The sequence below is a fragment of the Rhagoletis zephyria genome, unplaced genomic scaffold (genome assembly GCF_001687245.7).
Source record: "Rhagoletis zephyria isolate East Lansing unplaced genomic scaffold, Rhagoletis_zephyria_1.1 Rzeph_scaffold_15271, whole genome shotgun sequence".
Taxonomy (NCBI): Eukaryota; Metazoa; Arthropoda; class Insecta; order Diptera; family Tephritidae; genus Rhagoletis; species Rhagoletis zephyria.
The window spans coordinates 1-12456 of NW_016172338.1; the positions used below are offsets into that span (position 1 = coordinate 1).

The following is a 12456-nucleotide window of genomic DNA, read 5'->3' on the forward strand; positions in this document are numbered from 1 at the left end:
ATACCTCCGCCAGTAGACCTGGATTATGATCCATCGATGCATGCTAAGAAGTCGAAATCAGGCAATGAACTCGAACGTTCTATTGAAGCAGGACTACGCTTTTTACGTAATAACTGTGATAAGGGAAATTTAACCACAAAATCCAGTTGGACTGCGAAGGCCGACTACTAATTTGAATACTAATAAAAAATACAAAATGTATGTATTTATATGCATAATTCGTGCTATAGCGATTATTTTTATTTAAATTGCATACCATGTATGGGATAGCGTTCCGCTGCTACATAAAAACATAAGTATTCAGTTCTTGAATGTGCATTGGAACATTTTACAAATTGCTCTTTTATAAATACATACGTACATACATATCGTTACCTTAATATAGAAAGGCCCTATCTAACTTTTTGGTTTCTTTATGGGGTGATGAAAAAGCTGCATAGAAAATCGAGTCCATTGGCTGCGAATTTCTTTCGAAGGCTTTTCTTGTTGAATAATATAACTAATTTTAAACTGTATTAGTTATTTTTAAAAACCAATGGGTGTTTATTGAGTAATCGGCAGACTTTTTCAACAGTAGGTACTGGATTTGAAAAGAAAATGAGTTAGGGCTGATTTGATTTTTTCAAATTCGGTCTCGAAAATGTCAAATATTTTAAGTTTCTTAAAAAATTCTAAATTGTTAAAATCTCTGCATGTGAAGCCTTTTTCCATCCAAAAGAAGCGATTAAATATCAGCTTTTGAAACGTTCGCCCAACTCAGCAGCATAAACGCTAATTACTGGGCAATGCAAAGGACGGATCAATGCTTCGAGAAGCAAACAAATTTACTAAGAACGCAAGTNTTGTTAAAATCTCTGCATGTGAAGCCTTTTTCCATCCAAAAGAAGCGATTGAATATCAGCTTTTGAAACGTTCGCCCAACTCAGCAGCACAAACGCTAATTACTGGGCAATGCAAAGGATGGATCAATGCTTCGAGAAGCAAACAAATTGCGTTCTTAGTAGATGCAACAATTTTTATTTTTCAATTTCAATTTTTTATTTCCTGTATTTCACAGATTTTGACACTTTCGATACCAGAAGTAACACACAAATGTTGTTTTTGCTCTTAATGTTACTACCTGTTTGATATGCCTTGGTATGTGCCAATATGTAATATTTATAAAAATTACAAATTGTTATTGTCAATTTGAAGAGTCAAACGCTTGAGTATATTTCAGCACTCTTAATAAAAGTTAGTTCTGCGCTTAAGCCGCATAGTTTATATTTATAAAATTGTGTTTGTTTTTAAATTTTAGACTCATGCTTATACATACATATATGCNATTTATAAAATTGTGTTTGTTTTTAAATTTTAGACTCATGCTTATACATAATATGTATAGGCCTTTCTATCCCTTCGTAATATATCGATTCATACCGAACTAAATGTATAACACTTTATTACAAGTTTTTCATTTAAATAAAAATACCAAATACAGTTAACTAATACTTCTAGGCAATAGAATTAATACGTGAAGCGACCTGCAGCTTAAGATGTCTTTAATTGTGCTCGGATGTGCGCAAATACAGCTCGAAATATGAATTAGAATNAATACCAAATACAGTTAACTAATACTTCTAGGCAATAGAATTAATACGTGGGTATAGTCAGAGAGTTTCCGCAACATTGCTAATCGCTGACGCGACCTGCAGCTTAACATGTCTTTAATTGTGCTCGGATGTGCGCAAATACAGCTCGAAATATGAATTAGAAACGTTTATACATGCATATTATGCACATAAAATAGTTACATATGAAAATAATTTTTAATTAGAAAGTGTGCAATGACATACAATTTAAATACTTCATTTAACAAGTCAGTCATACCGCATTAACAGTTCTTAAATTTAGTATACTAAATACATTATTTAAGTTAGAGATTATCGCATATTCAAAGAGCCAATATTCTAACACGCATGTAACTACCAATAATCTTAGCTTACAACAATGTACTTATATGTATATATATACATAATCTTCTTTGTGTGCATTATTATGTAAACATATACATATGTACTTATATCAATTCTACAATACGTATATTGTAAACCGCAGCTAAAAGTAATTCTTAAGTTCAATATATTGTAGTAGGTATGCTTAAGGAAACTTAATTGCAGTGTTAACATTCATTTATGCTACCTAAGCTATGCCGGATTCTAACTTTTGACGTATAGGTACTGCCAGAAAAGTTGTTAGCCTAGTTTTCGAAGAGTAATATGTATCAGGAAAATCATCTCATTAGAGCATTCCCCTATCGACCATGTCAATGACTATATCGGTCATTTTTCGTCGGCAAAGATCGTTGGGCGGAAAATTCAAAATTGGCGCACCAGTTTCCATTTCGTCGTGATGTATATTTAAGTACATATCCGGTGCATGTTCCGATGCGCAAGTTGACATTGGTAATATATCCAAAGCAAGACCAAGCGCAAAACGTCCATAGGTTTTCAGTTCCTCGCGAAATCTTCAGGAAGTTTTATAATAATAATTTTGCAAATGAGTTATAAATTAATTGTAGAATCTAAATGTATACTTATTTGTGCTATGTAAATAAATCGGAATATTTTTTATAAGAAACGTACAATTTTGCAAACTTGTCGGCGCTGTCACATGATTCTGGTATGTGTGTGCACAATGTTTTCAACCAACTAAAAACTTCGGATGTATATAATTTAATGAAGGCGTTTAAATGTTCATCACGCATCGCTTTGGTTGTGCAACAAAATAGTAAATTTGCTATATCCAACGCAATGGAACTGTATCGTATCAGCTGAAAATCCACTAAGCAAACCTAAAGAAATTTACGTAGCTACATGGTAATTTTTTAAACGTAAATCCATTAAAATATTTTACCTCAACAGCATTTTTTTGTTCTGTGATATCATCGACACATTCGTATCGATAGAGGAAATTGTTGACCCAACAATCACCGTGACAAATTGCCGATAGTGCGGATTCTGTACTCACTAAATAAACCATTTGTGAAAAGAAGGACGAACAACCGGCGAATTTCCTCATTGCATCCAAATATTTAGATTCATCTGGTAAAACATCGGAAACCTAAAAAAAATTAATAACATACATACATAGGATTTAAGTATGAACATACATCCATATCGTTACCTTCATATAAGCCCTATCTAACATACATAAATGTTTCTTTACAGAGTAGTTATAAAACTTCTTCAGTTTAAATTTTTTTACAACTAAATATTTTTTAACCGTGTAAAGTTTCATAATACGACTTTTATGGTAGCTTGCGAATTCCTTAAACATAGTTTTAGCCGTTTTAAGTTTACGACATACAACAATACGACAGTATACAACACCTTGTGAACTCCCTAACTGGTTTTAAGAAAACAAAGAAACACAATTTTTGATGTAGTAAAAAATATGTTAGGGTCTTTATATAATACGGTAACGATATTTATGTAAGTAAATTGTCGTTGAAGAGCATACCATTTTAATGGCGTCCTTTGTTAAACGTTCATAGTAATTTTTGTACCAATTCTCATTTGAGGAACAGAAAAGTCCCTCTGTTACCAGTGCGCGCAAACGTTCAAATTGAGCAGGTTTTTCAAACTTATACGCCAAGCTTAAAGCATGGAATTGAGCCACCTGTTTCAATACTAAGCGAGTTTCATCTAAGGTAAGACCCTTCTGACGATCAGTCATTTGAAAGCCGCGTACTCGTAAGTCCTCTGGAATGGGTTTAAACGATTTATTGCTTGTGGAGGATTATGCATTTTAAAGTTCCTTATACAAACCCATTATCAAAAGGTCTCCCCGCGCATAAAAACATTTAGGAGTAGCTTCAAAAGCCTTTTCCGTTTTTGTGCATTGAAATCTCAACAATTCCGGTAATATTTCCGTATAAAATAAAACCTCATTCCTAGAAGAAATTTATAATTTAAAGTGTTATTAACAAATTTATAAAATGGTTCAAACTTTTGCTTTCAGTTCTATTTACTTCCGCTTTAATCAACGATATGGCAACTTCAGGCACATACATACATATGTGCGTATGTGTATAAAATTTGGCGAAGATCTAACGGTGGCGTCGGTGGTGTAATGGTCAGCATAGTTGCCTTCCAAGCAGTTGATCCGGGTTCGATTCCCGGCCGACGCACAGTATTTTATATGCCGTAATATTTTTTTAACGAGTTCAAATATACATATGTATATGTACATACATACTACCCATACATATGCACATACATACTCAATTTGTACTTGGAGCATTTTGAAAGATTTCAAACTCACCTAAACAGCTTATCACTCTTATAAGCTTCACGGCGTTGAACATCTTCCGGCAATCGCTTACAGATTAAATTCTTTTCCCATTTTTGTTTTTTACCGTCTGTTGTGCTCTTTCGCTGCCCACTAAGATGTGTGCGGTATAAAGTGGCTGTATAGTTGTCACCGCGGCCTGACCCTTGCTCCTCCTGTAGAATACAACATACATACCTACATTACATTAAAGAAAATTAACTAGTTTAAGCGCCAGAACGCATCGGATTAAGACAACAAATTACTAGTATTGCAGTTTTGCACACCATCGTAATTACTAGTTTGCACTGCATAGCTTCTCCTCTCGCGGCGTTAACCGCAATTCAGCCAAAAGCCGCAGTGGCAACAGCAATTTGATTCTGTGACCCATCAACCCTGCGACAATTGCTTGCTATTGAATTATAAATAAACATTTTGCCGCAATTAATACAATTCGCTTTTCACATTACACACTTAGCTATAGTAATAATTAAGAGCACACATCTGTGGTAGCCCAGAATCAACTGAATGTGTGATGTGTAGAGAAAGATGAGTTGGGTGGTGGCGGAGGCTTTAGCAATGATGTAATACTGAAATCGCGTTTGGAGCCTTTGCTGATGGTTCAGCGAAAAATGCAATACTCCATCAGTATGTACATTATTGTTTTATTCATATAAAGTACATATCTACATACATACATATATAGATACATACATACAAACATGTATTTGTGGATTTTTTTTTTAAATATACATATATATTTTTTACCTCAAAAGCATCGATTTGTACTTCCGGCTCTATGTTGCGAAAAATTTCACGAAATGTTTCTAATGTTATTTTGGTGCATGAATCACCATCTTCTGAAGTTGTATCAGTAACTCCCATAATATTTAGCACCTTTTCTTATTGGAATGCAGGAAGTTACAAAAAAAAACGGTCCTAGTAAAAGTATATCGGATATTCCGAGAAGTGAGTCTCTCTTCTCTGGAACTTTGTTTTATAATTCGTTGATATACAGATGATCTATTATGCAAGTAAATATGCTTTCTCGGAGTTCCTTTCAAATTCTTTTCACAAAATTATATTTTAAACACATTTATTTTCTATATAATTAACACGACAACCGCTTGCACGACTATTCGCTTTTGCTGGCGTACACTTTAGTAGCATTCAATGAGTGAATTGACGACGTTCACATTGTGCTTGCATCGATTTTCTCGGCACATGAATTTTTGCGCAGGTTGCGACGGAAGGGATGTTAAGCGACTGTCAGTTTTTTTGAATGAATTTTTGTTATATATTTTATATTTTCCTTCTGTTCTGTCAGTTTCCGGTTTATTCCACTGTATTTATCCTTCCTGTGCAGTGTCAGAATTAAAAGTATGAAAAAAAAATATTACAAACAACAAATTTGCAAAAATATTGTGCGTCGGCCGGGAATCGAACCCGGATCAACTGCTTGGAAGGCAACTATGCTAACCATTACACCACCGACGCAGGTGCCAATTCGCTGCATAATGACTAATATAGGAACACGTTTCCTGAAGGCCAAAAATATACCGCACAGGATGGTCCGTGAACAGAATTTCTTAAATGTGAGCACAAATATACAGGGTGTCTGGTAAAAGGTTAAGCTCACACAGTGCTAAGCAGTGAAAAACTACCCTATAAACATTTTGGCGGAAGTTCGAAAATTACCTTCGATATCCAGTATGAATATCGCACTGAGAACGAAATCATAACCAACCTTAGTTTTCCAACGTTCATAGTGTATTGGAAATATATTCGAGATGGGTTCGAAAAACAAAATGAAAACCATAGTAGCAAGAGGGAAGTGAAACCCAGCTCATTTTCGAATGGAAATATAATACAATCACTCTCCCTCATTAAAATTTCAATTCGATAATGGGCTGGATTTCGTATTCATAACGAAGGAAAAATTCATTGGATATCGAAGGTTCCGTTTTGCTGGAGAATGGCCTAGTTCTCGAATCGAATACTAACCTATTCCACATTCGTTATCGATGGTGAGACTTGAAAAAAATGTTAGTTTTCCAATCATTTTCGAATTGTTAACCAAGCCCAATGTTTATTGGGTACATACATTTATATTTGTATGTACACGTTTGCGAACTGAATTTATACGGTTGACAAACGGGCTCGCTTATTTGCATAAACAACCTTAACAAATGCACGCAATTTTTGGGAATGAACTTGGATCAGGGGAGTTTTCGATGACAACACTGGTAAAAACGGCCAGCTGTTGTCTTTTGTATAAGCAAGCAAACCAAGTAGTCAGTTTCCTGTGCGCGGTAGCCGAGTGGGGAGAGTTGCGCGGTACGAGCCTGTAGCTTTGAGGTTCGATCCTTCGGTTGGAACAATTGGCCAAGAATTTTTATTGTTTATTTTATTTTATTTATATAATTAAATTTACTTTATTCTATTACTATTAGTTAATTTAAATTTTTAGACTTGATTTTTATTAAAAAATCACCGACAACTGACTGAAAGCAACTTTAAAAAAATATAGAAAAACGAAATAAATTTAAATTCTACTGGCCGTGGGACTTGAATCCACATGATCTGAAACATGAAACATGATCTGTGGGCTCGTCAATCCGCAATTTTGATAAGATCAACTGCGCCGTTAATCAACGTTGCAGTACGTCTTCATACATCCACGTGCCATTATTTCCAAAAAATTATTCAATGTAGCCATGATGTGCCAAAAAGAAGTCATGACTTATAACCGTTCTTGGAGACATTGGTTGACACTTAAATCGTGAAAAAAATTAAACAAAAACGAATTAAGCGTCTCTTAAATGTCTCTGTGTACCTTGTGTGCAAACGCCAGCTTCTGCAGACATCTAATATGTCTGGAATTGAATTCCAAGTTTCTAAAATTTTAGTAATAGCAAATTTAAACAAGTTCAGTTTATCAAGTGAAGTCACATCAGAATACATAATAAATTTGAGTGTATCCGATAACTCCTTGAATTCAGAAAACCTCTATGAAAATTCGTCGATGAGAGAATTTATTCCCAAAGAAAACTCTTCAGGGACTCTTGAACTGTATTACATCTAAATTCAAATGTGATTTAACATTTTTTTAAGTTTGCAAACATTTACAATTTTTGAAAACAACAATAGTCAAAATAAAGAAACAACTAAAGTTAGTTGCAGCTTTTTGTCATAATTATCAATGTAATATGTATCTGCCAAAAAAGCTGCTCCTAAATTTAGAGTCGACGTTATTAGTGAAGTGATTTCAAAGAAAAGTGTGGCGTTTGAAAGACAAAATTCCAAACCTGTGGACAGATTCATTTCTGTAAGAAACCCGCTCGAATTATTATTTTTGTTTTTTCCTTTAATCAACAGTTCAGGTATTTTCCTTTCATTTGTTATATGGGAAGTATTGGTTGATATTTTCTAAGCAAAGGCTTTATTTTTGAACTGTATTAGGAGCGTTCGCACGTATTTAAAACCCAAATTTAACTTAATTAATCAGGCAAATGAAATATGTAATTACCAAAATATCAGACACAAGAGATTTGTTTATTTCTCAACTATATTTAGGAGTATTGCCAGCTTTTCCAGAAGTCTTAGCTAACTTATAAACAAATCCGAAGACGAGCACGAACACGAAGAATAATACTAATACGGGGACCTAGGCTAATATAAAAGTAATACAAATATATGCACTATGAAATTAAATAAAAATGAATCGAAGTAATTTGAAATTTGTAATGGGCGAACTTAAGAACCTCTAAATACCAAATTTCATGAAAATTCATAAATTTTTTAAATTCTTCGACGCCATATTAAATTCGTTATGGGATCTTTGAAAATTGACTTCAGCTTTGCTAAGACACATAAATGATATAATGCTAAATATAGAATAAATTGCATTCATCCTTAATATTTTAATACACTTTATGTTATTTGGAACAGCCGCTAAAGTTGGTCTAGTGAAATAAAAATGGCCGCCACTCTTTCCACTCTGATTGGCGCGAGTATGCGTGGCTTTTCTTTTAGTAGATCCTTGAAGGACTACTTTTTGGAAAAGGAATGAAGATCCTGCTCGGCCCTACTAATTAGTTATACCTTTTTGAAAAAAAATATTTCTTGAAAAATAATCCGTGTTAATAAGGTATTCATAATTTGGCAACAAATTTGCATTATGTAATTGTTCATATGAAATCATAATTTTCCATGTTTAAGAAGTAACACCAAACCACCAATTACTATTATAATTTGAAGTTTCCATACGAAAATTTTTTAAGAAAGTTATCAACTCGTAACTGTTAGAACATGCCACGACCGAATTTTTTGAATTAAACGGATTCAACGGATTGCTAAGCAGATATTATTAAAAATTCTAATCAGTTTTGAGTTCGCTGAACATTTCTGATTAAAATGGTTCTATACCGTTTAATTTATCACAGTTTTAAAATATGCCTTTTTCGCGTAAAACATTGCCTATCCGACCACTGTGCGCCAGCTGAAAACCCGTGTTTTTCGGGTTATTCAGTAAATATGCGACATGTATTGTATGTACATACACATATTTGCATGTCGAACTGCTATGATTTTTTTTTGTGAATAAAAAAAATAACAAAAACTTCATACAAATTAATGTGATCACGTCTTTATTTTATAATGTAAAGTATTCATGTTTGTATTTATTACAGCATATGTACATATACATATGTACATATGTAATTAGATATAGATTGTTGTTTATTATAATTACAAAGCATTATAGAAAATGTTAACAGTATTTGTTCAGTGATCATTAAATTTAATATTAAGTTTAATTTAATGTTAACATACTTGTATGTACATGCATACACAAATGTATGTATGTATGTTACATAGTGTAAATGACGAGACAAATTGTGTTTCTCGCCTAATTAACGGTGCTCTTTTTTTTAATAATCTCTTTGCTTAAAGCATTTGAATATTATTTCAATTGTTAACGTCATTTGATGCCATAGGGCTTAAAACTACAACTTAAATTTATGTCATATCACCATTACTCCCAGCTTCAGCGCCAGTTCCGGCCGCATTTAACAATTGAAGGGGAACCAAATTAAGCTCAACCAATTCCGCACCGTAAGGAAGAGGACGCTGCGGCCATACACGTCGTTGCATTAAACTTTGGGCGTGTTCCAATTGCCGTTGCAGTTTCGCAATCGTCGGATAAATATTTTGCTCGACAAATTCAACGATGGTATACTGAAAATAAAGAAAACGTTTACTCAACTCTTTTTGGTGCACAACAATCAATTCACTTACATCGTCAAACACCTCGTACATCACTTCGTGGGCTTCTCTGGCCATGCCACTTAGTTCATTAATGTAGTTCGGCGTATTAATCGTGAGCTCCCGTACACGGAGTGGCGAGGAAAAATTGTGACGCACATTGTAGTCCGACATCCAGGCACTTTGTTCCTTCACATGTAGCAAGTAATTCTGTACCTCTACTAGCTTATCAAAGAGTCGCAACGCATACTTGTATACCATGCTTCCGGGATATGTGCAGGAGGAAAATAACTGACTATGATGTGAGTTCGGGTGTAGCTCTATCCAGGGATGTCCTGAGCGTCTAAAAGTTACATGTGGGTTAAAAAGAAAAAAATAAAGCAACTTTACGTTGAATCCAGCTTACCGACTATCTGGATGGAAGGCACACTCGAGTATGCGCAAAATGTCGTTCTCCTTCGGATTGGTAATGAAATGACCTTTTGACACCGTAGATAGTGAGGTAATCAAACTAGGTATGCCCACCGGAAGCAATTCACATAACACCGCAAAATGATCATACCGTTGCCAACCGGTTAATGTCAAACCGCGTATGCCTTTCGAAAACCTACATATGTATGTAGATATGTATTTGAAGCCAAAACTTTTGTTATTCTTATATTAATGAAGCCAACCAATACTGAGCTACCTACCGTCCGCCCTCTTTCGCAACGACTGCTAGCCATCTGATATTATTCTCTAAATGGCGCTGCAGTGGTGGTATCATAAGGCTCTCACCAAACGCACCTTTAAAAGCAGATGCTGCCCAAACGGTTGGGAAGACTTTGGAGTACATGTCCCACAGCTGCGGTTGTATGAATCTGTATATATCGTTGGCATACACCCACACCATAGGCTCTACGTAGTTGCCGATGTGCGAATGATGCATTTCGCTTAGCATCATGCCGCGCAGCATGTCATCCCAAATGACCACCTGTAGTTGAGGCCAGTGCGTTCTCACAAAATTGGCAATAGTCGTTACGTGGCTGAGGAAAATTTCGTTGCGAGCATGCTGTCGACATAGGTTGCACTCGCCCATGCGCGCCACTTCGTCACAACCAATGTGAATGTGTGTGAATTTGTTGGAATGGTCCGATGGCAAAAAAGTGGCCTGCGCCACTGTTGATGAACTGTTACTATTTGTAGCTGCACCATTTAAGCTAAGATGGAATTCTATAATTTGGGTCAGCATGTTCTGAATAAATGCAATTGAATCCTGCTGGCTGGGGCATATAGACTGTGGACTTTCGGATATTTCACGCATATGTTCGAATCTTGGTAGTTTTAAAGCAAATTCGATGTGGCCGAACGTTTGAACCAAAGGCATGATGGAGAGGCCATGCATGGCTGCGGTTTCAAGGAAATCCTGTCAAATGGAAAAATATGTTAGTTTAAAAAAGTGTCTGACTGAAATGCATGTATGATTTGCTGAGAGAATGTTATGTGTTATAAACAGGGCCGCAGAAAGTAAGCAAGAAAAAATCCATTTTAAGCGATTAGATAAGCACTAAAACATTTGTAAATATGCTTGCAAATATGCTCGCAAAACAATTAAATTTAAATAATTAATTTAATTAATTCAAACATTTTCATAATCTTGCTTTTTTGCGTCGTCATATGTGGGTGGTGTCACGCCCATTTTCCAAAAATTTGTTAAAAGCATATTTCTTGCTAAGGAATTTGGAGTTAATTAGCTTCAGTAGTTACTGATTGGTGCGGGGGCTACGCTCATTTTCCAAAAAATTTTAATATTCTCATTTTTAAGATATCATTGCAAAACTTAAATTTTAAGTGAATAAGCTTCAATAATTACTAAAATATAGCTGCTTATGAATTTCTCGAAGCTACCGTTACATGAGGTGGGCGTGGTTTGCCCATCTTCCATACCATCCGTCCTTAGATTAAAAGAAACGTACCAAGTTTCTTTAAGATATCTAAAACTTTAATAAAATCAATCATAATTTGTTGCGCGCATATACAATTATTTTACCATTATAATTTTGTATAAATTTTGGTGTAAAAACAAATTAAACGTATACAAGTTTACTTGTACAAATAAAAGTGCTGAGAATAAGAATAAGGATAACAAATAAGAAAGTCTAAGTTCGGGCGGAGCCGAACATTAAATACCCGGTGCAAGTATTAAATATATGTTTTTTCACCTTTCCGAAAGCTACCGCTACATGGTAAGCCGGGGTGTATCAATTTTGAGTAAATTAGCGTCCTTAAATTTCGAAATATTGAAGTTTCAAGCATTTCTGAAATTTACCGTTATATGAGAAGCGGCCGTTATTTTAGTCCGATTTCAATAATTTTCAACGTTTTGCTTATATGTGGCAAGCACAATAACCACACCGAGTTTGGTACAAATTGGTAGAACGGTTACCGATATACATATATGTGATCATAAGTGGGCGGTGCCACGCCCATTTTCCAAAATTTTACCATAAACGTATTTCTTGGTAAAGAATTGTTGCAAGCATCAATTTTGAATGAATTAGCTTTCATATTTAATGATTTATCGAAGATTTTGTATTTCTCTAAATTACCGTTATATGGGATGTGGGCGTGGTTATTGTCCGATTTTAAAAAGTTTCGGCGATTTTTTATGCTGTACCAAGGCCAACAACTGTGCCAAGTTTGGAAGAAATTGGTGCAGCGGTTACCAAGATATACACATGTAACCATAAGTGGGCGTGGCTACGCCCATTTTGTAAAAATTTATAATATTCTTATTTTTCGTCTGAAAATTATTGTAAATATCAATTTTGAGTAAATTGTCTTCAGTAGTTACAAAAATATCGCAGCTTTCGTATTTCTGGAAATTATCGTTATATGGAA

General features: G+C 34.7%; 2 protein-coding genes and 2 non-coding genes across 5 annotated transcripts in view; 1 reads left to right on the forward strand and 3 right to left on the reverse strand.

Annotated features, from left to right (window-relative positions):
• Window positions 1–1606: 1606 nt before the first annotated feature.
• LOC108378927 (uncharacterized) lies at window positions 1607–5493 on the reverse strand. Of its 2 annotated transcripts, none has more exons than XM_017635232.1 (7): window positions 5080–5493; window positions 4306–4487; window positions 3810–3934; window positions 3502–3743; window positions 2896–3102; window positions 2625–2833; window positions 1607–2506 (listed from the first exon to the last, which is right to left on the reverse strand). In XM_017635232.1, the coding sequence occupies exons 1-7, from the start codon at window positions 5194–5196 to the stop codon at window positions 2281–2283; spliced, it is 1308 nt and encodes a 435-aa protein (XP_017490721.1). In that variant the 5' UTR covers window positions 5197–5493; the 3' UTR covers window positions 1607–2280. The 2 variants fall into 2 exon arrangements, with proteins under 2 accessions (XP_017490721.1, XP_017490722.1); XM_017635233.1 differs by lacking the exon at window positions 5080–5493 and adding an exon at window positions 4599–4950.
• On the forward strand, window positions 4100–4171 carry TRNAG-UCC (transfer RNA glycine (anticodon UCC)). The gene has a single exon. It is a non-coding gene; the product is annotated as a tRNA-Gly (tRNA).
• A 243-nt stretch (window positions 5494–5736) lies between the features above and the next one.
• Window positions 5737–5808, reverse strand: TRNAG-UCC (transfer RNA glycine (anticodon UCC)). The gene has a single exon. It is a non-coding gene; the product is annotated as a tRNA-Gly (tRNA).
• A 3135-nt stretch (window positions 5809–8943) lies between these two features.
• Window positions 8944–12456, reverse strand: part of LOC108378926 (hexosaminidase D-like) — a 4266-nt gene continuing 753 nt past the window's right edge. The window contains exons 2-5 of the mRNA XM_017635231.1: window positions 10269–10981; window positions 9983–10183; window positions 9610–9919; window positions 8944–9549 (exon numbers count right to left, since the gene is read on the reverse strand). Coding sequence (XP_017490720.1) covers window positions 9331–9549; window positions 9610–9919; window positions 9983–10183; window positions 10269–10960 — 1422 coding nt within the window. The 5' untranslated portion in view covers window positions 10961–10981 and the 3' untranslated portion in view covers window positions 8944–9330. The remainder of the gene's footprint in view (window positions 9550–9609; window positions 9920–9982; window positions 10184–10268; window positions 10982–12456) is intronic.

Bases quoted from the DNA above. Each gene is read 5' to 3' on its own strand.
- LOC108378927 (XM_017635232.1), bottom strand. From the start codon at position 5,196: ATGGGAGTTACTGATACAACTTCAGAAGATGGTGATTCATGCACCAAA. The intron at 3,744-3,809 runs GTTTGTATAAGG...AACCCATTCCAG, and splicing joins GGGAGACCTTTTGATAATGG to AGGACTTACGAGTACGCGGC. The intron at 3,103-3,501 runs GTATGCTCTTCA...AATTTTTTTTAG, and splicing joins CAAAGGACGCCATTAAAATG to GTTTCCGATGTTTTACCAGA.